General features: G+C 58.2%; 2 protein-coding genes across 11 annotated transcripts; one reads left to right on the plus strand and one right to left on the minus strand.

The window, feature by feature from the left end:
* The first annotated feature begins 141 nt into the window (after positions 1-141).
* On the plus strand, positions 142-12,977 carry YBEY (ybeY metalloendoribonuclease). Of its 9 annotated transcripts, none has more exons than XR_009351276.1 (6): positions 142-546; positions 1,536-1,664; positions 2,297-2,365; positions 4,352-4,703; positions 7,592-7,856; positions 8,663-10,710. XR_009351276.1 is itself a non-coding variant. In XM_059164993.1 (4 exons), the coding sequence occupies exons 1-4, from the start codon at positions 337-339 to the stop codon at positions 3,531-3,533; spliced, it is 495 nt and encodes a 164-aa protein (XP_059020976.1). In that variant the 5' UTR covers positions 146-336; the 3' UTR covers positions 3,534-4,226. The 9 variants fall into 9 exon arrangements, 1 of the variants encoding a protein (XP_059020976.1); XR_009351277.1 differs by having other exon boundaries at positions 9,238-10,710; XR_009351283.1 differs by lacking the exons at positions 142-546; positions 1,536-1,664; positions 2,297-2,365 and adding an exon at positions 12,940-12,977 and having other exon boundaries at positions 4,399-4,703; positions 8,663-9,620; positions 10,362-10,425; positions 10,528-12,771.
* Positions 7,853-21,235, minus strand: C2H21orf58 (chromosome 2 C21orf58 homolog). 2 transcript variants are annotated; one of them, XM_059164992.1, is made up of 8 exons: positions 21,153-21,235; positions 19,664-19,755; positions 18,815-18,875; positions 17,720-17,793; positions 16,852-17,007; positions 13,930-14,041; positions 8,765-8,901; positions 7,853-8,363 (listed from the first exon to the last, which is right to left on the minus strand). In XM_059164992.1, exons 2-8 carry the CDS (start codon positions 19,721-19,723, stop codon positions 8,163-8,165), a joined length of 801 nt encoding a protein of 266 aa, XP_059020975.1. In that variant the 5' UTR covers positions 19,724-19,755; positions 21,153-21,235; the 3' UTR covers positions 7,853-8,162. The 2 variants fall into 2 exon arrangements, with proteins under 2 accessions (XP_059020975.1, XP_059020974.1); XM_059164991.1 differs by lacking the exon at positions 21,153-21,235 and adding an exon at positions 19,839-19,998.
* Positions 21,236-21,655: the final 420 nt, after the last annotated feature.

The raw sequence follows: 21,655 nt of genomic DNA on the forward strand, positions 1-21,655 counted from the left end.
ACGCCGCGGACCGACTTCCGGTCCGTCCGCAGGGCTCGGCTCCCCGCCCGGCCCCGCCGCGCTCGGGTTCCGCTCGTCTGCCGCCGCGGGGCTTCCGGCGCGCGCGGTCCCGGCGGGCGCCGCTGGCTTTGGGCCGCCCGTCCCCGTCCCCGCCCCCGCGCCCCCGCGTCGTCTCGGGGGGAGACACCGATTTTCGGCGAATTTCCCGGCCGGGACGCGCCGGCGTGAGCGTCGGCAGGACCCGCGGCGCTTCCCCGGCCGGCGTCCGCTCGGGGCCGCGACCTCGGGGCCGCGACCTCGGGGCGTCCCGCAGGCGCGCGCGGCCGCGGCCCCGACATGGCTCTGCTGCTCCGCAACCTGCAGCGCGCGGTCCCCGTGCGGAGGGCGCCGCTCCGCCGCCGGCTGCAGCTGCTGCGGGCGGCCCTCGGGGTGCAGCGCTTCGACCTGGCGGTCGTCTGCGTGGACAACAGGACCATTCGGCGCCTCAACGGCGTCTACAGGGCCCGGGACGCCCCGACCGACGTGCTGTCCTTCCCGTTCCACGAGGTGAGGCGGTTCCCGGGTGCGGCTTCCGCGGCGGGCGCTCTGGGCCTGAGTTTCCGAAAACCCCCAACACCCGTGAGCGGCCCCGGCGCCCCCCCCCCCCCCGTCGGCGACCCCGCTGGCCCGGGGCGAACCGCGCCCTGACGCTGCCGGGGGTCAGGAGAGGACTCGAGAGCCTCTGCGGTGTTTTTAAAGACTTGTTGTTGTAGTTGTTGATTCTAAGTCCTCTGCACCCCCAGCCAAGGTCAGACTCACACCCCCGAGGTCAGGAGGCCTGTGCTCCACCCACTGCGCCGGCGGGCACCCCTGCTTCGGGGATTTTAAGCGGGATACAGTAACAAACACGTATGGCTGAAACAAGTGGATAACACTGAATCTTTTCACTGAAAACGAAAAACAACACTGAGAAAGTCTTTTGAGCAAAGAGAAGGTAGCGATTAGGCTGCTCCCTCCCCGCTGCACGTGGTTGGTCCAAGGCTGCCCACACTGTTAGAGCATCAACAGACCCTTGGAGAGCACTTTGCTGGAACACGCGTGCACCGTGTGATCCGCTAGGGTCTCCGCTAAGGAAGGAAGATGTTACAGTATAAACCTCTTGAATAGTCCCGTGGTGTTTTTTCCTAACAGGGAGGGAACATATTAATACCCTTCACATCCACCTGCAGGACTAGCTTAGTGTGAACAGCCCTCCGACGCAGGGACTGCTGGTTTCTTTTGTGGGAACGTGGAAAACCGTCTGGGACAAGTAACCAAGGACGGAAACACACAGTTGTACCCGCGCGAGCCTGTGCCACTGTGCGCTGGGAAGATGAAAGAGAGGGAAGCCGCTCCTTTGTCCCAGGTCACCTGCCAAGAGGGACTCTGCTGTAGTCCCCCCACCCTCACCTGCCCTGGGACTACGGAGTAGGGGTCTTCCAGAATGTAATCTGTAGGCCTGTCATCAGTTAGTTCCTGACGTCCTGTTCTCCAGCTCTGTATTTCCTCATTTGCAGAATGTGAAAGCAGGGGAACTTCCCCAGCCTGAAACTCCAGACGACTACAATTTGGGAGACATTTTCTTGGGAGTGGAGTATATCTTCCAGCAGTGCGGAGGAGAGGAGGACTACTTTGATGTCCTCACTGTGAGTGGGAAGCTGAAGTAAACAGGCCTGGGAAGAGGGCCATGGACGGGACGCCCGTCTCCAGACCGTCTCACGGGAAGGACGGGGTTATTGCGGGAGGGACACCTACAAGCGGGGGCAGCAAGGACCCTCTCATCATCCCACAGAGAGTAAGCCTAGGCCTTGGGCCTGCTAGCCTCCCTAGCAGTGTCGGCTGAGGAGAGGGCAGGAAACAGGTCAGAATTCTGCTTCCCTGGGCGAAGGGACTTTCTGGCCAGGGGCGTGGCAGGAGCTCTAGCACGGACAGAGCTGCTCAGCATGGGCCTGTGCTCTGCGACCGCCATGCCAGCGGCACACCCCTGCAGGGCTGTTGTGACCCCCACCTCCCGGAGATCCCATGCCCTTCAGTGGAGGGCCAGCCCACCAGGCCTGGGACCCTCTCCTCCTAGCCCCTAGCTGCACATAGGCACCTTCTCGGCCCCAGGCACCCTCCACCTGCCCCTAGGTTCCTAAGCGCCCACCATGCATGGGCTGACTTTGCCCTCCCTTCCGTCCTCCTCATCCCGTCCGTCCGTCCCATCCATCGCCCCCACCCTTGGCTCAAGGATTGGTCATGATCAGTTCCTGAAGCAGCTTTTTAATTGTTCTGACAGGTGACTGCCACCCATGGGCTCTGTCATCTGCTGGGCTTCACACACAGCACAGAGGCTGAGTGGCAGAAGGTAGGAGCTGTCCCCGGTCCCTCAGGATACAGAGGGTGCAGTGCCCTGCGTGCCAGGTGCCCAGGAACCAGAGCGGCCTGGGCTGCCCCTGCAGTCAAGTACAAAAACCAAAACTGGGGGGAACGCAGTAAATTGAGGATTTTACAAATGCCTGCTTTATCAAAACAAAACAAAAGACTAACATTGTTTGTTTAAAATATGGGGCTCCCCAAATGCTACTAACTGTATTACTTATTTGCTGTTGAAAGGAAGATCTGAGCCAGGGAGACTGAATTTTATAAATTCTATAAAATTCTAATGGCTAAAAATCAAAAATTCTTTACAAGAGAAATTGTGATGATATTAGGTGGGAACAGGATTCAGAAGATGCAGGCATCTGAGAGAGACCTACAGGGTAAAGTTATTTAGCTGTTTGTTTCCCTGAGAAGTGACAATACTTGCCCCATTTTAAGAGTGTATGTTGGTATATGCACCATATTGGATTTAATAAACTCAAATTATATTTGTAATCAAATAATCAGGCTCACTGGAAGGCACAAAAATTGTTTTTCAATGAACAAGCAAGTCTGATGCAGTTGTCCGCACATGCAGCCATCTCAAGCTGGGTCCCCACCAGGGACACTGTGGCTCTGCTTCCCTTCCAGGTGACAGGCTGGCCCTGCTGTGGCCCCCTCGCCCCCCTCTGGCAGCATCTCAGAGAGGGCCCGTGATGTCACCTCCAGCAGGGACCCCAGCCCTCCTAGGGCTTCCCGGGGCACTGAGCACTCTTTCCCCCCGGAGGGTCAGTCCTCACACATCCCTCTCCAGTGGACTCTGGGCCCGGCTGACCCATCCGGCCTGTTCTCCTGCAGCCCCAGACCACTACTTGGGCCCCTGGCCCCCAGTCCCGCTGCCGGCCCCACCCCTCACCCTGCAGGCAGCACGTCCACGTTTCGTGTGCATGTGCTGGGTGAGGGTGAACAGGTCCTGCGCTTTGGCTCTGGGGGGCCACACAGCTGAGGAGCCTCACGCCACAGCCGTGGACACCCCTGGGCCAGGCTGGGCGGGGGTCTCCAAGTTGGTTTGCACTCCTTTGTTTCAGATGTTCCAGAAGGAGAAGCAGGTTCTCGAAGAGCTGAGCCGGCTCACCGGGACCAGGCTCCAGCCCCTGACCAGGGGCCTCTTCTGAGGGTGCTGGAGGCCTAGCACCCAGGGGGCACCCGGTGGATTCTTTAGAGTCCAGAGATGGTGGATGGCAGATGGACCCTCCCCTTTCAGGCCCCCCAGGACCAGGGACTCTACTAAACAGAGGGCCCTGCTGGTCCCTGGTCCCCTGTGGGGCTCAGGCAAAATGGGGCAAAACGGCATGAGTGGGGCCTGACCGTTTTGTGAAAGTGTAAAAGATGTGTCCATTCATGACTTCGTTCAGCACCTAGCAAACGTCATTTCGCTGTTGCAGATGAAGTAGTTCTAAGCCCTTAGGCTGCAGAGCTGGAGCATGGGGCCCTTATCCCCTGAGGTTCTGCCTGTGGCCAGAGGCATTTCCCTCTCCTGCCTCTCCAGCCCGCTCTGGAGAGTGGAACAGGCAGCCCAGGGAGGATGTGCCCCTCGCCCTCCTTCGTGCAAGACACCCATTGGCTCTAGTCTCCACTTACCCCTTAAGAGCACTGTGACTTAGAGCCTTTGCTGGGTGCCTTTATGAGGGGAGGCACAAGCTGACCCTTAGCGGGGCTGCAAGCCCCCCGACAACCTCAGCCAGGTGACCCACAGCCGACATCTGCCCATCCTGGCTCCTCAGGGGGGCGCAGCCCCTGGTCAGAGCTTTTCTTGTGGACCCTACCTACGTCCTCTTTCCCGTGGCACTGCTGTGGCCAGAGCTGCTGAGCCCCAGATGCCCGTGTCCACACGGAGCTCAGTGTCTCCCAGCTCCGCGAGGCTCCCTGAGCTCGGCTGCTGCTCCCGTCCTCTTCTCTGTAACTGTTCCCGCCTTCTCCTCTGGCACAACAGCAGACCCGCGAGGCACCACAGAGCCTTATCTAAGCTGTTCTGGGCCCAGAGCATCGGGGGAGCAGGCCGCAGAGGTGCGCTGAGCCAACCTTGGGCCTGCACTGCCTGGGCCTCCCGGGACCGGTATTGGCAACAGCACCACGAATTCTGCCAAGGAGCTCTGAAGAGGTCACGGCAACGAAACGCAGCCTCTAATCCAGGGTTACTACAATTCTAAGAATCTGGTTTCTCCCGTGAATCCAGTTGAAAAACATGAAAATGCATTTCCCACTGGATATCTTGTCAGCCTGAATTTTCCCCAGCCCCTCAAGGACCCAGAATTGGGCTTGTGGCACCCCTGAAGCCTTGTGGGGTATGCGTGCCTGCTTGTAGTGAAGCTTGTTCTCGGTAGAATGTCTCAGCAAAGACCAAAGATGACCCCACAAGCTCTAGGCTCTGCGGTTCTTTTTCAGAAGGGATCCCGAGACCTGCTACTCCTGTCAGCAGGAATTTCGTACATCCCCCGTGCCTCTGTGGTCACGTCGGGGGCACAGGCCGTAGGGAGCGCATTTCCCCTGGGTATGGGCCTCAGAGCAGAGCAGCTGGGGGCGGTATGGGCGGCGTAGTCAGCTTTATCAGGCAATGCCCAGTACTTCCAAAGGACCTGGTCACTTCCCCCCTGCAGCCATAGCAGTGACCCTGGGGTCCAGACCTCAGCCTCCACAAACCCCAACCCCTCCCTTGGTCGTGCATACACCGAGCCTGTCCTGCATTTCTCGTCACCAGTGACCAGAGCTCTTCACTAACTGCTTGTCTTGTGCTAATTTTTCTTTTTTTTTAAAATTTATTTTGGGGGAACAGAAAGAGAATCTTGAGCCGACTCCCCACTGAGCCTGATGGACGATGCAGGGCTCCAGCTCACCACCCCAAGATCATGACCTGAACCAAAGTCAAAAGCTGGCCATTGGGGCGCCTGGGTGGCTCAGTGGGTTAAGCCGCTGCCTTCGGCTCAGGTCATGATCTCAGGGTCCTGGGATCGAGTCCCGCATCAGGCTCTCTGCTCAGCGGGGAGCCTGCTTCCTCCTCTCTCTCTCTGCCTGCCTCTCTGCCTACTTGTGATCTCCCTCTGTCAAATAAATAAATAAAATCTTTAAAAAAAAAAAAAAAAAAAAAAAAAAAAGCTGGCCATTTAACTGACTGAGCCACCCAGCTGTCCCTAATGCTTATTTTTCTATTGATTTTTCTTTTTTATAGATTCAGAGGGGTTTTTATATGTCACTGAACACAACAGAGCATGTCACCCAGTGTCCATCTGACCTAAATCTGAGGAAAGGCCGCCCCACCCAGCCTTGGGGCTCTACCTTGGCTATTTGATTCCACGTGGCACTTCTGTCCACCCCGACCTGGCCACAGTGGCCTGGTTCCAGAGCTTCCGCAAACCCAGCCTCTGCCAGGACGGGTCCCTCCTGCTCCAGGCATCCACTGGGTTCCCTGGCCTCTGCTCTCCTCTGTGTGTTCAGAGATGCAGTTGTCTCCCTCAGGCGTACATGAGGAAGCCCCGTGAGTCCCAACAGGATGGGGCTCAGAGCTTCCCACTGGGGGCACACGTCCACACGGAGAGGGTGACGCACCCCAACTCCACGGGGCGGAAGCTCCGGTGCTCAGAACCCACCCAGACCCGCCCCACCCCTTATCACCCCCTTAAGTAGACCAGTCGATGTCGGTAAGCATTGCCTGAGTTCTATGAGCGGCTCTAATCAAACCCGGAAAGGGGTTTATGGGAACCTCTGCTCCCTGACGCAGCAGGTCGGAAGCACAGGGGACAACCTGAGTTTGCAACTGGCACAGGGCAGTCTCATGGGACTGAGTCCTCCGCAGGCAGATGGTGTTGGAACCAAGAGGGACCGCAGAACCCCCCAGCTGCCACAGAATCCGTGACTACAAGCATCTGTTCTGTGTGCAAGTAACGGAGGTTCACAGGGAAGTGCTGGGTTTTCCGTTGGACGCAGACAAAACCATTCTTCGAATTTATTAGGCCAAGAAAGCCAGCTTCTGCCAAACTTCTTCCCTATATTGAATTAATAGTTATGTTGAGAAATAAAACTGAATAGGAAAACCATGTTATAAAATGTCAATGTGAAAATAAAAAATTGAGTTAGACCTTTTTTTTTTTTTTAAACAGATTTTATTTATTTGACAGAGACACAGCGAGAGAGGGAACACAAGCAGGGGGAGCAGGAGGATAAGCAGGCCTCCCGCTGAGTGGGGAGCCCGATGTAGGGCTCGATCCTAGGACCCTGGGATCGTGACCTGAGCCAAAGGCAGACACTTAAGGGATCGAGCCCCCAGGCACCCCTTGACTTAGACCTTTAATCGCGTTTCACAAAGCACATTCATGCCAGGCACACCCTGGGGGTGCCTGCTGCTGTCCGGCCTGTGAGGCTCCCCGAGGCGGCCCCCCTGACGGAGCTGAGCAGCAGGCCAGGTCCTCAGCCACCTGCTTCCATCCGCTTCCCAGGCCGGCGAGCCACCCAGCCACCCAGCACTTCCCGTTCTGGCGAGCCTGCAGCATCCGAGGAGGTAGCACGGTGGGCGCTTGCGGCCTTGCAACTTAGGGCACAAGAGAGTTGACCCCAAAGGGGACCGATGAGAACATGTGTAGCACTTAAAAATGACATTTAAATGAAAATGTCACAACAGCAAGCGATGGGGCGCCTGCCTTTGGCTCAGGTCATGACCTCAGGGTCCCGGGTCCACTGAGTGGGGAGCCTGCTTCTCCAGCTCCCTCTGCCCCTCACGCATGTGCACACGCTCTCAAATAAGTAAATCAATGAATACATCTTTAAAAATAAATAACTAAAACAACAAGGGAACACGATTCCACCCAGAAAACAAAGGTCAGGAAAAGTGAAGAGAGTAACGGTGACATTCAGAAGCCCCGACAACCAGGGGAGCAAACAGGCAGAGAAAGCCCCCTTTCCTCCGGCCCCACTGAAGGAACCACGTTCAACCCCAGCGTCTCCCTTCCAGAAGACCGGGCGGTGCTGGTCAGCAAGGACAACAGTGAAGGCACGTCTCCTCTGGGGAGACCCCGGCTGGTGGCCTGTGCCATCCCCCCAACAGGAGCCCTCCCCACCGCCCCCGCCCTGGGGGGCAGACCGAGGGCCTACTTAGTGTCATATTTGACCCTGTTTATGGGGTTTCTCCCACGGGAAGGCTTCAACATGTAAGCAGCTAACCCCATCCGCCTTTTCTCCGCAGCTCCTGGGCCGTCTCTCCTGACAGAACACTGCACTCCCCCCGGACTCTCAGCCCTGCCCCCAGGGACCAGGCTGCAACCTTTCGTGGGGCCTCCCCGACCGCACCCAGTGGGGAACCAGGTCCCGAGGCTCACCAGAGTGCACGTGCGGAGGCTCACACACCCGGAGCTGGTGCGGGCTGGACGCCGTCAGATGCCACCCTGGGGAAGCCGGGACACGTGGGTGCGGTCACTGCCTGGACCCGGCCCGCAGACCCCACACTACAGGTGAGCCATGCGGCCGGGGCTCAGGGGAGGGTCCCCACAGCCCTGCTCATACTGGGCTGGATGGATGCCCCAAGCCACAAGCAGCCTCCCCTGGAGGGTGGCATGGGGTCCGTTCTCAGACTGGGACCTCCAGGGCCCAGTGCTGCAAGGACCCACCTGCAAGACGACAGGAGGGCCTTTCCAAATTCCCTGCTTCGGCCTGGGCCCAGATAAAGACAGGCCCGCTGGCTTGTCAGCAGGGGTGAGGAGGTGCGACCCAGGCTCTAAGGTTACTCCCACCCTACGGACTGGGAAGCTGGCCTTGACTTACGGGCTAAGGGCCGCTGGGGCGGGCCCGGCCAAGTGGTGGAGGGCCGGCAGGACGCTGGAGGCAGGTGGGAGGGCCGTGGCCGAGACCACCGCGGGCCACGTGGAGTACCCGGCCAGGAAGCCAGGTGCCGGGATGGCCTGCAGGGGGGCTGGGGGCGCGTAGTGGTGGTGGTGGTGCACGGAGGGCGGCTTCTGCCTCTAGGCTCGCGGGAGGACAAGGGGACCCACTGTAGGTCCTCAGCACAGCCCACACACCAGCCCGTTGTAGGGGAAGGGGTGACGAGGAGCGGAGGGTGGGGAGGAAGAGAGGAAGGGAGAGGCAGGGAGGGGAGCAAGGAAGGGAAGGGGCAGGGAGGTCCCAGCCGAGCTCATCGGCTCTGGAGGCAGCTTCTGGGCCCCAAACCGCGGAACTCCGTCCGCTTCTAGGTGGGACTAGCGAGCGCCAGAGCGTTTCACAAGCAGGTCACAGACTCAGGAGTCGGACCTGTGCTTTTCAGAGTCACACCGATGCATGGACTTGCAGAAGAAGAGCCACCCAGGCCCTCTGGTTTTGATCCGGGCGGCCTCTTTACCTCCAGACCTGCCCCAGCTGAGCCTACCTGGGGGATAGGATGCGGGGGCGCTGCCGGTGGTCCCCGGGACGGCGGAAACGCTGCGGGCAGGGCTTGGAGCATCAGGTTCTGCATGAGGATCTGGTGCATCTGGGCGTTCTGCATCAGCATCATCTCCACCATGTCTGAAAGGAGAGGCAGGCGAGAGGGGCCCCATGACTCACACACTCCACGCGCATCACCAGGCCTGGCCCAGCACAAGGCTTTAGGGCTTCGCAGAGGCCGAGACGCACTCAGCGCTCCACCAGCAAGAGGCGCTCCAGGCACAGGCGTCTGGGGATGGTTCTGAGGTTCTGCAGCTTCTGGGCTGGAGGGTGTGTGTGCCTGGCGGGCTGTTGAGGGTGTCCGGCTGGGCTCCGAGAGGCTGCTCCGCTTCTGCTACATGCCGGCCCCCGAAAGCTGTGTCCACGTCCTAACCCCCCTGACCTCCGAATGTGACCTCATTTAGAAAATCTTTGCAGACATAACAAGAATCTTGAAATGAGATCATCCGGCATTATCCAGGCCATACATCCAAGACGAGCGTCTTCATAACAGAGGCAGAGGGAGGCTCGACACAGCAGAGGGGAGGCCGCATGGAGACGGGGCGGGAATGGGACCACACGGCCACAAGCCAGGACCACCCGGAGCCGCTGCTGGATGAGGCAGGAAGGGACCCCCCCACCCCCACCCAAGAGCCTCTGGAGGGAACCTGGCCATGTGACACCCGGATTTCAGAATTCCGGCCTCCAGACAGAGAGCACATCCCTATTGTTTTCAGCTCCCAGGCCTGAGGCCCCAGGAAACAAATCTCTTCACCAGTCCCCGGTACTATGAAGCAAACACGTTTTCGTCTGTGTGGGAGGTAAACATGGGTTCTTTCCACAACACTGAGGCCCCTGGAAATCAGGCAGCCCCCAAGACCAGAGGCAGGCAGGTCCCTAAACCACTCACATCCCCAGTCAAAAAAGGGGAGGCTGGTGGTGTGGACGGGACTCCTTCAGGGCTGTCCAGGAGCGGGGTACACAGCAGCCTTCCCACTGGAGTGGGCCCCTGTCTCTAGCCTGCCCTCCCTGGGGCTGCTAGCCAAGCCTCCATAATCACACCAGCCAAGTCCTTAAAATACGTCTCTCTCTCTCTCTCTCTCTCTCTCGACGCACCCTGTTGGTTCTGTTTCTCCGGAGACCCTTGATTAATAGATTGTGTCGCAGGCCTGAGAGCAGTGGGGTGGGGGATGGGGGCACGGAGCCAGGTTCCCACAGCGAGACAGCGGCGGGAGCTCAGGTTCCCTGCAGGAAGAGAATGTGCAGGGGCTGAGTCTGGCAGCCCCGTTCTGGGTGAAGACCCTTGAGGAGAACCACGTGGGGCTGGGCCTGGCCAGCTCACATGTCCCCGGAAAGCTTCCCACTGAGCAGAACCAGCCTGTGAAGACTGGATGAGAGGAAGATCCAGACAGGGACAAACACAGTGTAACTGCCTCAGGATAAGGGGCACACGTTGGTGTTATGGGGAAACACAGTCTTCAGGACATGGTACCCAGCCACTCTGATATCTGTGGCAAAGATAACACCAGTCCCTAACTCAGAGCTCATAAAATCTATTCCAGGTGGTTCATAAACCTCAATGGGAAAAGTAAACCAACTGTAGAATGTCTTCATGACCTTGAGCGGGTAACGGCTTCTTACACAGTACAGCAAAGACCCCAACCCCACAAAGAAAAAAAGCCTGAAGAACTGAACCTTATTAAAAATTAAGAACTTGTGTTCATCCAGAGACACCACAAAGAAAGCGATTGGCAGTCCGTGTATCAAAAAGGACCCATCCATCATCCTGGGATCGAGCCCCACATCGGGCTCTCTGCTCAGTGGGAAGCCTGCTTCCCTCTCTCTCTCTCTGCATGCTTGTGGTCTCTCTCTCTGTGTCAAATAAATAAATAAAATCTTTTTAAAAAACCACTATGACTGGAGAGCATGGTCAGCTGAACAATGGCCCCTGGCATGTACATACCCTCATACCTGGAACCTGTGACCTGAGTTTCTTTACGTGGTGACAGTGATGTTGCTGATGTGATTAGGAATCTTGGATTGGGGCGCCTGGGGGCTCAGTCAGTGAAGCATCTGTCTTCAGCTCAGGTCATGATCTGGGGTCCTGGGAATGAGCCCCGCATCGGGCTCCTGCTTGTCCCTCTTCCTCTGCCCCCCACTCATACTCATACTCTCTCTCAAATAAATAGATAGGATCTTAAAAAAAAAAAAAAAAGAACTTTGGATGCAAACAACCCAATGTCCATCAACAAATGAAGGGATAAAAGACCATGGTCTATGCATACCACGGAGAACTGTTCAGCCTTAGAAAGGCAGGAAAGTCTGCCACCTGCCACCACACGATGACACTTGAAGACGTTCGTTATTCCACACGAAATAAGCCAGCGACAGAGGGACAAATACTCTAGGATTCCTCTCCTCAGAGGTGCTTGGAGTCATCCAATTCCAAGACAGAGTAGGCGTGTGTGCTGGGGCTGGCAGGAGGGGCCTGGATGCAAGATGGAAAGTTCTGAAGATCCGTCGCTCAACCGTGCGGGCCCGGTTAACACTACTTAAACAAGTTTAAGGTGGGAAATTTTATGTGTTTTTACCACAATTTTTTTAAGATTTATGTATTCACTTGAGGGGGTTGGAGAGAGCACACATGCACGGGGGTGGGGGAAGGGCAGAGGGAAGGAATATCCCAAGAAGACTCCCCACTGAGCAAAGAACCCAGCGTGGGGCTCGATCTCATGACCCTGAAGTCGCAACCTGAGCTGAAGCCAGGAGTCGGACGCTTAACTGACTGCATCACCCAGGTGCCCCTACGACAGTTTTTAAAATTAATTAATTTTTGAAAAAGAATCCTGAGGTGGGGAGATTATCCTGGATTATCTGGGTAGACCCAACATAATCACAAGGGCCCTCAGGAAGTGGTGAGAGAAAATAACTATCAGTTTAGATCTGAATGTCCAGCAAAACTGGTATTTTTTTTAAAAGGGGAAAAAAAAACATTCGCCAGAAAACAAACACTGAGGAGCTTCAAGAGTCTGTTGTCAAGGAACGTGGGAAGGATTTATTTCAAGATGACAGAAGATGATTCCAGAGGGTGGTCTGAATATACAAAAGGGTGAGTAGGTTGTCAGGGGTGATTTCTGGTGTCTAGTTTGGGAAGTTGTTCTGAACGAGGAAAAGTGGGGCACCTGTGGGGTCATTAAGCCTCTGCTTTCAGCTCGGGTCATGATCCCAGGGTCCTGGGATCGAGCCCCTCATGGGGCTCCCTGCTCAGCGGGAGTCTGCTTCTCCCTCTCCCACTCCCCTGCTGTTTTCTCTCTCTCACTGTGTCTCTCTCTGTGTCAAATAAATAAATAAACTCTTTTTAAAAAATAGAAATGAGGGGCGCCTGGGTGGCTCAGTGGGTTGAGCCTCTGCCTTCGGCTCAGGTTGTGATCTCAGGGTCCTGGGATCGAGCCCCACATCGGGCTCTCTGCTCAGCGGGGAGCTTGCTTCCTCCTCTCTCTCTGCCTGCCCCCCTGCCTACCTGTGATCTCTGTTAAATAAATAAATAAAATCTTAAAAAAAAATAGAAATGAAAGTGAAGAGCAGCAGTGGCTGGGTGGGAGGTGGGGGGCGAGCGTGTGGCAAGCTCCTCCCACCACCGCAGAGAGGGAGCTCCGGACCCCACGCATTCATCTTCCCGGGAAAATGAATAAATGAATGATAAGCAGAGTCAGACCTATAAGTACAGAGAACAGCCTAATGGTCGCTGGTGGTTGGAGGCGTGTGGGGTCTGGGGAGACAGCGGCGGGTCGGCCGGGTCCAGACAGAGTCATGGGGCAGCAGGCGTGGCGGAGGGATGTGGCCTCCGACAATGCCGGGTGTGCACACAAGCTCCATGGTGGGTCCACTGCTTCAGATCTCCTGCTCACCTTTGGAGCTCGTCGGGGTAAGGCGTGGAGTGAGGACTTGATGCTACGTGGAACAGCAAGACACGTACGTACGGACACAGACGTACGGACACGTATGGACACAGACAGACACGGAAGGATGTGGACGGACACGGACGGACACATACGGACAGATACATACAGACACATATGGACACAGACGGTCACAGACGGACACGTATGGACACAGACGGACACAGACGGTCACAGACAGACACATACAGACACAGACGGACACAGACGGGCACATACAGACATACATACAGACACATATGGACACAGACGGTCACAGACGGACACGTACGGACACAGACGGACACATACGGACAGATACATACAGACACATGGACACAGACGGACACAGACGGGCACATACGGACACATACTGAAGATGTCACTTTTCACCCCGATACTGTCTCCTTCCCCTCGAGCCCCATGAAGGCGCGCGGGCGTCCGTCTCCAGCCACTGAGAGCGCGGGTCCAGGCGCACTGGCATCTGGAACCACTGGCGTGTGCTGAAGTGTATCAGGGGAGGCAGGAGGCTGGGGCCCCGGCTGAGCCACGGGGGGCCCACGGGACCGATGGAGGCTGGTGGCCGTTGCAAGCACAGGACTGAGAACACGACCCAAGCCCCACCCCAGCGCCCAGCGCCATTAGTCCTGGGGAGCAGGGCTTGGAGGGACTTGCGCTCACTGCCTGCCGAGTTGGGGCCACGGACGTGCACACGCGTCAGCTCACACCCAACTGCACACTTCTCTCCGGGCGGCGGTTTTAGATCTCAAGTTTCTAGAACTCATTGAAGGAGCACGTGGGCGGCTCCGTGGCTCCGGTCATGACCTCAGGGTCATGTGATCGGGCCCGCAGGGCAGCACGGGTGTCGGGCATTGGGCTCTGCGCTCCCGGGGAGCCCGCTTCAGATTCCCTCTCTCCCTCTGCCCCCCAACAAAGCAAAACCAAACAAAGCTCATTGAAAAGGAGAAGCAGTTTAGCCCAGGTTTTTACAGCTGGTTGGGCTGGGCCCAGTTCTCTTCCCTCCGAGATACCTCTAAGGGTTTCTTAAAGTTAAAATCATTTCATGTTGCTACTATGTAGCTTTGACTGAGTAGCCAAATGCTGACCCTCAAGACTACCGTGTCTACAAAATATTTTTTGTTTCTTTAGAGAATTTTATAAACCCCTCGCAGTATTAATACGGAAGACTTACCTTCCTTAATACTTCCTGATCTTTGAGTGGGGAAGGCCTGGAGAGGGGGGGTCTGTGCGATGAGGGGCTGCTGGGGCAGCTGTTGAATGACGGTGGCAGGAGGCTGGGGGCCCTACAAAGAGCCGGATGATTAGCTCCCTGAACGCGCCCCGGGAGACTGTGACCTACCGTGTGCGCCCACCCACTCCGCCATCTTTCCATCCACCCAAGAGGAACTTGAAACGGTTAACCCCACGCATCGAACAGGACATGATCTGTTATGAAGGTCTGTGTCCACCCCCAGAATTCGTATGTTGAAGCTCTAACCTCCAGTGGGACTGTATTTGGAGATCAGGCCTGTGAAGAGGCGTATAAAGGTTTAGTGAGGTCATTAGGGTGACATCCTGATCCCACAGGGCTGGTGGCCCCATAAAAAGGGAGATGCCAGAGAGCTTCCTCTGTCTGCCACGTGAGCACAGGGAAGGCCATCTGTGTGCAGGCTGGGAGCAGCACTCGCGCCCGGACGCTGACTGGCTGGCACCCCGATCTTGGGCTTCCACCTCCAGAAATATGAGAAAATAAATTTGTTGCTTAAGCTGCCCGGTCTGTGGTGGTTTTTTATGGGAGCCCCAGTACACTACCACATAGTGTGTTTCTTGAGAGAGAGAGAGCCCGTGCGTGCGCGTGGGTGGCGGTGGGTGGGGGAGTCATAAGCAGGCTCCACGCCCAGTGCGGAACCCAATGCCTAATGTGGGGCTCGATCCCACCACCCCAAGATCATGACCTGAGCCAAAAATCACGCGTCAGACGCTGAACCGACTGAGCCCCCAGGTGCCCCAACACACAGTATGTGTCATGCTTCCCACATGCCCTGACTTCAGGAGAGGAAGCTGATGTCTGGTTTCACTGGTTCTGTTCCCAGGAGCAGGTCGTGAAGAGAACCTCCAGCTTCCCTCCAGGGAGAAGCACACACGGCAGGTGTCGGTCAGACACCGTCCATCTCAGTCCCCTTCTGGGTGAACAGGGCCCGGACCTTGTCCTCTTTCCCAGCTCCCAGAAGCGATGGCATAAGCCTCTGCAGAGGGCCGGCAGGGATTGGCTGTGGCTTTGTGGGCCCTCTGGCCTGGGCAGCAACGGCTTCTCTCCGCCGGTGGGGCTCCAGAGCGGCCACCACAGGCGGGCCGGGGCTGGTGACACGTCACTGTGGGCACTGAGATGCACGTTTCACATCATTTTTATACTTTACAAGCCATTCTTCTTCGATGTTCCCCAATTTTTCAGAAAATTTCACTTACTTGAGAGAGAGAGAGAGAGAGCACGAGCAGAGGGAGATCCACAAAGCGAGGGCGCCCCTCCCCCACACATTTAAAAGTGTAAGACCATCCTCAGCGTACAGGTTGCACAAAGTCAGAGGGCAGGGGAGCTTTGGCCCATAGCCACACGTTGCTATCTGCTGCGTAGACGGCTGAAGCTACAGCTGCCCTGGCTTAGGGGACACCCTGCCTCAGGGTCTCCAAGTCCAGTATCAAGGAAATTCACAGCACCAACCAAGGCCCTACTTGCTCTTTTGCTGTCCCCAGGGTGGAAGGAAAGACGCACGCAGAACTGGGCCCCCGTGGCTTGCTGGGAATTCAGTGAATGTGTTTGGGAATGAGGGGGACCTCATGCCCCAACCCCCACCGTTCCCACCCTTCCTAGAAAGAGGTTCCAGTGTTGGAAGATCCAAAGGCACATGCTGGGAACAGGATATCTGGAGCCTGGACACAGCCCAGGGGCAACGGGGGCTCTGGGAGCTCGGTTAGCCCAGATCCGTCCCCGATCTGGTATTGCCCCTTCCCACTCTGTGCCATGTGCCGCCACGTCTTCTTCCAAAGAACAAACACCCTCCAGGTCACAGGCCTGGTCTGTCGGAGCTGACTGTCTCCCCAGCCAGCTGGTCCAGAACCTTTGCAACGTGGTCCTGCCCACCTCTGTCGGAGCTGACCGTCTCCCCAGCCAGCTGGTCCAGAACCTTTGCAACGTGGTCCTGCCCACCTCTGTCGGAGCTGACCGTCTCCCCAGCCAGCTGGTCCAGAACCTTTGCAACGTGGTCCTGCCCACCTCTGTCGGAGCTGACCGTCTCCCCAGCCAGCTGGTCCAGAACCTTTGCAAGTGGTCCTGCCCACCTCTGTCGGAGCTGACCGTCTCCCCAGCCAGCTGGTCCAGAACCTTTGCAACGTGGTCCTGCCCACCTCTGTCGGAGCTGACCGTCTCCCCAGCCAGCTGGTCCAGAACCTTTGCAACGTGGTCCTGCCCACCTCCTCGGCCTTCTTTCTCCCCAGGGCCTGGATGGCCCCGACCCGGGCTTCTGTCCCTGCCTGCACTCGCCTGCCCTCAGATATATTCTCTTCTGCTTAAGAAAGTCTGGGTTGCGTTCCACGGCTTGCCACCAGAGTGCTGACTCGAGGTGTGGGGCTCTCAAACCGGGAGCTCTTTCACCTTTTCAAAGTCTGCCCTTGGGAGTAGGGTCTTAGGGTTCCCCTGGTTATTAAGAAATTTTGAGAAAGAGTTGACATACTTCCTCCCCCAATGCAGGGCCCACCTGATGCTGAATTCTTCTGTCTCTCGTGTAAAGGCTAGGACCCGAGAGTCAGGAGCCCAGATGGGGGCCCCAGGCTCTCCTCTGTAATGAGGGATAAGACCCCCATACCCCCTGAAGCCGGTTTCCAGGGCACCTGTGAGGACCACAGAGAGGAACCACCTAGCTCCCTGTCCAGTGTCCTGGACGTGGGAAATGCAGCCCCTGTTGGTTCCAAGGGGACTGACCCTCTTGGGGAGCCTTCACACGCTGCCACGGAGGTGAGCCTTGAGACCACGAGGACCCCCACTCTCTGCTTAGATGACAGTCTCTTTGGGCACCACACCCTCCCTCATCGCTTCTGCCATCGGCTCTTGAACACTTACTGAGCATTGGATAATCTGTGGCGGCTCCAGGGCTGGCGGGGGCAGGGAGTAGATGCCCACAGGGGGCACCTCTGGGGGCAGTGCGGACCCACTGGCTCCTCCTCTGGTCATCCCGCTCCGGCCTTGGGCCTGGGAGGCCTCTAGGAGACGCTGTTCCTGCAACCACAAGGCAGAACTGCTGCGCCCAGGGAGGGACGGCCACAGCCAGGAGGGGTGGGCACAGCCACCCAGGGCAGGCCCGCACTGCATCGCGGCCCCAATCCCTGGACTGTGGTCCTCAGGCGGGAGGGGCATCAGGGCTGCAGGCTTGGCGTCCTCCTGGCCCACTCGGGCCCCAGGCTCCTCGTGGGGGCCACACATAGGAACAGCCCTCCGTCTTACGTGGCGGGGAGGGGAGGGAGCTTAGAACTTCTTAAGTTTACCGAATAACTGACTGGTTTCCGGTTGGTCTTTTTGTCCAGCCCACAGAGTACGTTCTCTTTCTGGCATTTGATCGTAACTACACATTTGGACCTGATTCACCACTTCACGCGGTCATTCCCTGGTTTAGTTTGGACGAAGCCTTTGGCCACCTTGAAATCCCACTTTGTGTAGGAATGGGGCCCTTTGCCCAGCATTTCGCCCTTAGAAACCACCATGCGACCAAAGCGGGGATTTTCAGCTCAGCCCCCTGCTAGAACCTGACAACAGAAAACCTGCACGCAGGCCTTGACCTCTCCCGGGGCGTGGTGTCCCAGCTGGTCCTGTCCATCCCCAGCGTCCCTCCAGTCAAGGCCGGCAGGGGACCCGCGCCGGGTCCAGAAAGCCCTCCCGCGTGCCTCTGGCCTGGTCGTGATCCTATCCACGCAGCAGGGGACAGGCGGCCTACCCAGAGTCTCCGCAGAAGCGCTCGCCTCCTCCTCAGAGCGTCCAGCAGGGCCGCGTCCGGCCTGTTCTCATTTCCTGCGTGGAAGGATCATCTTATTTCTGAGGGGCTGCAGTCACACCAGGCGGGTCCCCACGCAGGGCCAAGCACCGCACTGCCCTGCAGCAGGGAGCCTTTCCTCGGACTCTGCTGGATGCTGGAGAGAGGGACAAGGTCCTGACGGGGCTTGGTCCTGAGTATGACTGGACTGTGAGCCTGGCCTCTTGCCACCGGCAGCCATTGGGGCCCCAGGCAGCCTGGGGGCTGGTCCGGTCCCCTGAGCCTCAGGTATGCCCTCTGCGGCTTTCCAAGTGAGGGGTCCCATCTCGAGAGGAGACTCCAGACAGGTCTGGCCTTCCTTCCTCTGGCACAGCACACCCATTCCCCAACCCCAGACCTGAGGGTGCCCAGAGCAGCCTGTCCTCTGGGAGGGGGGTGGTCCCCACTGCCCTGGCCCACACTTAGTGGTTCTGCTCTTGCCTGGTGGCCCGGTGGCCTGGTTTGGAGTTCCCTGTCTGGGTTTGAGCCCTGGGCTCTGCCTGCTGCCCTCACACGTCTCCTGGAGCTCCCACAGCTAAAGGCGCTCTTCCCCGTAACAAGGAACAGGGAGTGTCCTCCTACGCCTGCCTTGCACCTTATCAGGACGTCCCTGAACCTGGACACTGCTACCTGGAGAGCAGTCCTCTCTTCTAGTTCGTGTGTGCCCACATGACAGGTTGAACCCCGCGAACCCGCCACCCTAGAGCAGGATTCGAATCCAGTGGCCACTTCTGAGCTGGACAACTAAGGGCAGACGATCAGACCTCTCTGGACTCCCTTCTCTTACCTGCAGGCCGGGAACGATGAATGTATCCGCTCTCGGGTTTTTGTGAAGGTGTGACTGACAGAGCACAATGTGTGTGTGTGTGCGTGCATGTGTGAGTGTGAGTGTGTGAAGATGCCCTTTCAACCCTGCACACAAGGGAGGAGAAGCAGGATAGTCTTGTAGGGATCAGGAGGAGGGAAGGAGCCAGGAGAAAGTCTCGTGCCCGGGCGGCTTTCAACAACCTGGGCTCTTACCAGCTAGGAGCAGGGGGTCCTCAGAATCCCCTTCCACAGCCTCACGCTCTTGCTCCAGCTTCTGTATCAAGAAGGACAGAGAGAGTGAGTGGGTGGGTCTGGGTCGAGAAGGAGCACCTGCCCCAGGGGGCCTGAAGGGACCAGTGGCCCAGAGGAGGGAACTGGGATAGAGTTGGGGAGCAGGGAGGTGGCAAGGGTCGTCCATACTCTTAGGGACGGCAGGCCTCACACTTTCCATTCGGGGCACACGAGTTCAACCTTGAAATCTTAGGGCAGATGCGCTAATATGAACGGCCCCTTTCAAGCAACTTTCTGCAGAGTCTGACCCAGGCCAGCCCCATGTCCCTGACCCCCCCTGTCTTCTTGAGCCCTGGGCTGAGCAGCACAGCCTGAGCCTCTCCTGGGAGGACCCCTGCCGGTCCGTCCACATTGGCCTTGGGCCACCCAGAAGGAAGCACTGGGCTGGTGCGTGGAGGACAGGAAGAGGGCTGTCGGGACGGGTCCCAGGCCGGCGTGTGCGGCTGTGGATCCCGCACCAGCCAGGGCCTCTCTCCTCCAAGCACTGAAGCTGGAAGGCTCTGTGGGGGAGTTCTGTGGGCCCTGGAAATGCTCTGGGTCATGGGTGCATCCAGTCTCCTGGCTGAGAAGCTGCCAGAGGAACCTAGTTGGTTCTGCATATGCAGAGAAAAACAAAAAAATGAGAAACGACAGTCCTTCATCATAAGGCTGAAAAGCAGGAGACGGTGTTTTGCCTTGGCAGCAGGAGGACACCGACAGGGCTCCTGACGTACCTTCTAAATCTGTGCTTCTTCGACAAGTTGTTGGAAACATGATTGCCTCCGGCCTTACCTTCTCCAAGAGTTTCAGGGTGAGTCGGGTCATTGCCTCGGCCACTGAGGAGTCCAGCATCCTAGGACCGTCTCTCCCTGGTCTCAGGTTATCTGCAAGCAAGGAGTGCTCGGCTGGAGAGAAGCCGTCCCAACCCTGGTATCTTTGAAGGATTCCTGAGCCGGGCTGAGTTTACCTCCAGGAGACTGGCCGCTGCTGCCAGAGGAGAGCGTGTGGGAGCGTGGCCACGACCCCCTAGAGGACCATGTGGCCTCGGTGGTTGCTAGGTGCTGCAGACACAGGAAGGCCCTGGGGGGGCCAGGTTTCTGCGGAGACTCCTTCCCAGGCCCCGCCTGGTCGGCACAGGAGTTGCCTATAAACACTGCTCATCTCCAGGTGCAGCTGGGCGGGGCTTATTGGGCAGGCAATGAGCAGCAGCTGGGGCCAGAGGGGACAGCGTGAGGCCCTGGGGCAGGGGTGTGGGGAGACAGTCCTGACTCTCCCACGCATTGCCCCACCTTCAGGCTGGGCCCCAAAGAGTCGGGGTAGGAGCGGGGGGGGGGGGGCAGCTGCGTGCACCCCCACGGACGGCCGGGGCTCCTCTCCCCTCAGCCTTGTTACCTCCAAGGGGCCGGCAGGCCCCCTGCCCCGTGTAGGGACCCTCAGAGCCAGACGGGAGTGAAGCCTGGACACCCAGAGGACGGTGGGGGCACCACATCCCTGTGATTGCAGGAAATTCTGGGCGGCAGAGGGGGCAGCACAGGGAGCGGACCAGTGACTTGCTCTGGCGCTTCCCGTGGGGCTTCGGTGGCACTACTCCACAGGACACAGGGCCACATGGGGCTACACTCCTCCAGGAGGGATTGTGATTGCAGGATTGGGGCTGCCCTGTGGGGATCCCGGCCCAGAGAGGGCAGGCGACCTCGGGACAGGACCCCTGGTCAGGTCAGGAGTTGGTGGCTGGAGACACAGCACCACGGGTGGGGCGGGGAGGGGCCCCCAGCAAGAGAAGCCTGTTATAAATGACCCTTCACACAGAGCACGGGGCACAAAACGCCATCAGTCTGTTGTAGTGGCTCTAAAATCAATCAGCCCAGCGAACAACAACGGGGTGGCGCAGACTGGCTCCTGGAGCCCTGGGCTGGGGGGGGGGGGCGGGGAGGAATCCGCTCCCAGACGGCCCCTCCTCCATGAGGCCCAGCCAAGGCACTTGTATCAGAGGCCAGAATTTGGCTAAAAGTCCCTTAAATTGCCCGTACACTTCAGCGTTCAGGGTTTCCTGCGCATCACAGCCCCAGCGTTCAAACCGCAGGTCTGAGTGTGCACGGAGGGGAGTTCACTGCGCCACTCGGGCAGCCAGGAGACAACCCCGTGGCTGACGTCACACACCCTGGCGTGAGTTTGTTAGGCGGTTTTTTTATTTAAAAAGTTGGTATTTACAGAAAAATCAGGAAGACGGTGCAACAGAGCTGTCACCTGCGGGCGCCCCCCGACCCCCGCCCCTGCAGACCTCAGCCCCCATGGCCCGGCCCGGGTGCTTCTTCAGCCACAGCTGCTATTTTTATCCGTTTCCGGAGTCCCGGTGCGCGGAGGTCCCTGTGCAGCTCACGGAGTGGGGGTTCGGTCTCCTCCTTGGGTTGAGCATCTCAACATCTCATTAAAACCAGCGATGCGGGCGGAGACCCGGAGCTGCCGCAGGGCTGTGCTGTGACCCAGGAGCGCTCTCCGGGGCGGTTTCCAGCCTCCGCCGAGGGGCCCGCGGGGGTCGTGGCTGCGTGGACCGCCGACTCGCCGCGCGAGCGATGCGCCGGGTCCGCAAGGCGGTGGCTCCGCACGCGGCCGGCGCGAGGTCACGAAGACGAGGACGATTTTATCTATTTATTTGACAGACTGAGACCCCGAGCCGGCGCGGGGCGGGGGCAGCAGGCTCCCCGCCGAGCAGACAGCCCGACGCGGGGCTCGATCCCGGGACCCCGAGACCACGACCTGAGCCGAAGGCACAGGCTCAACCCG

This window comes from Mustela lutreola, chromosome 2 (assembly GCF_030435805.1).
Source record: "Mustela lutreola isolate mMusLut2 chromosome 2, mMusLut2.pri, whole genome shotgun sequence".
NCBI classification, from domain to species: Eukaryota; Metazoa; Chordata; class Mammalia; order Carnivora; family Mustelidae; genus Mustela; species Mustela lutreola.

Excerpts from the sequence above, each read along its gene's own strand:
- C2H21orf58 (XM_059164992.1), bottom strand. The coding sequence starts at position 19,723 with ATGCTGGACTCCTCAGTGGCCGAGGCAATGACCCGACTCACCCTGAAA. Across the intron at positions 14,042-16,851 it reads CACAGATTATCCAATGCTCA|GGCCCCCAGCCTCCTGCCAC; the intron begins GTAAGTGTTCAA and ends GGCTCTTTGTAG. Across the intron at positions 8,364-8,764 it reads CCCCGCATCCTATCCCCCAG|AGGCAGAAGCCGCCCTCCGT; the intron begins GTAGGCTCAGCT and ends CCGCGAGCCTAG.
- YBEY (XM_059164993.1), top strand. The coding sequence starts at position 337 with ATGGCTCTGCTGCTCCGCAACCTGCAGCGCGCGGTCCCCGTGCGGAGG. Across the intron at positions 547-1,535 it reads TGTCCTTCCCGTTCCACGAG|AATGTGAAAGCAGGGGAACT; the intron begins GTGAGGCGGTTC and ends CCTCATTTGCAG. Across the intron at positions 2,366-3,446 it reads CAGAGGCTGAGTGGCAGAAG|ATGTTCCAGAAGGAGAAGCA; the intron begins GTAGGAGCTGTC and ends CCTTTGTTTCAG.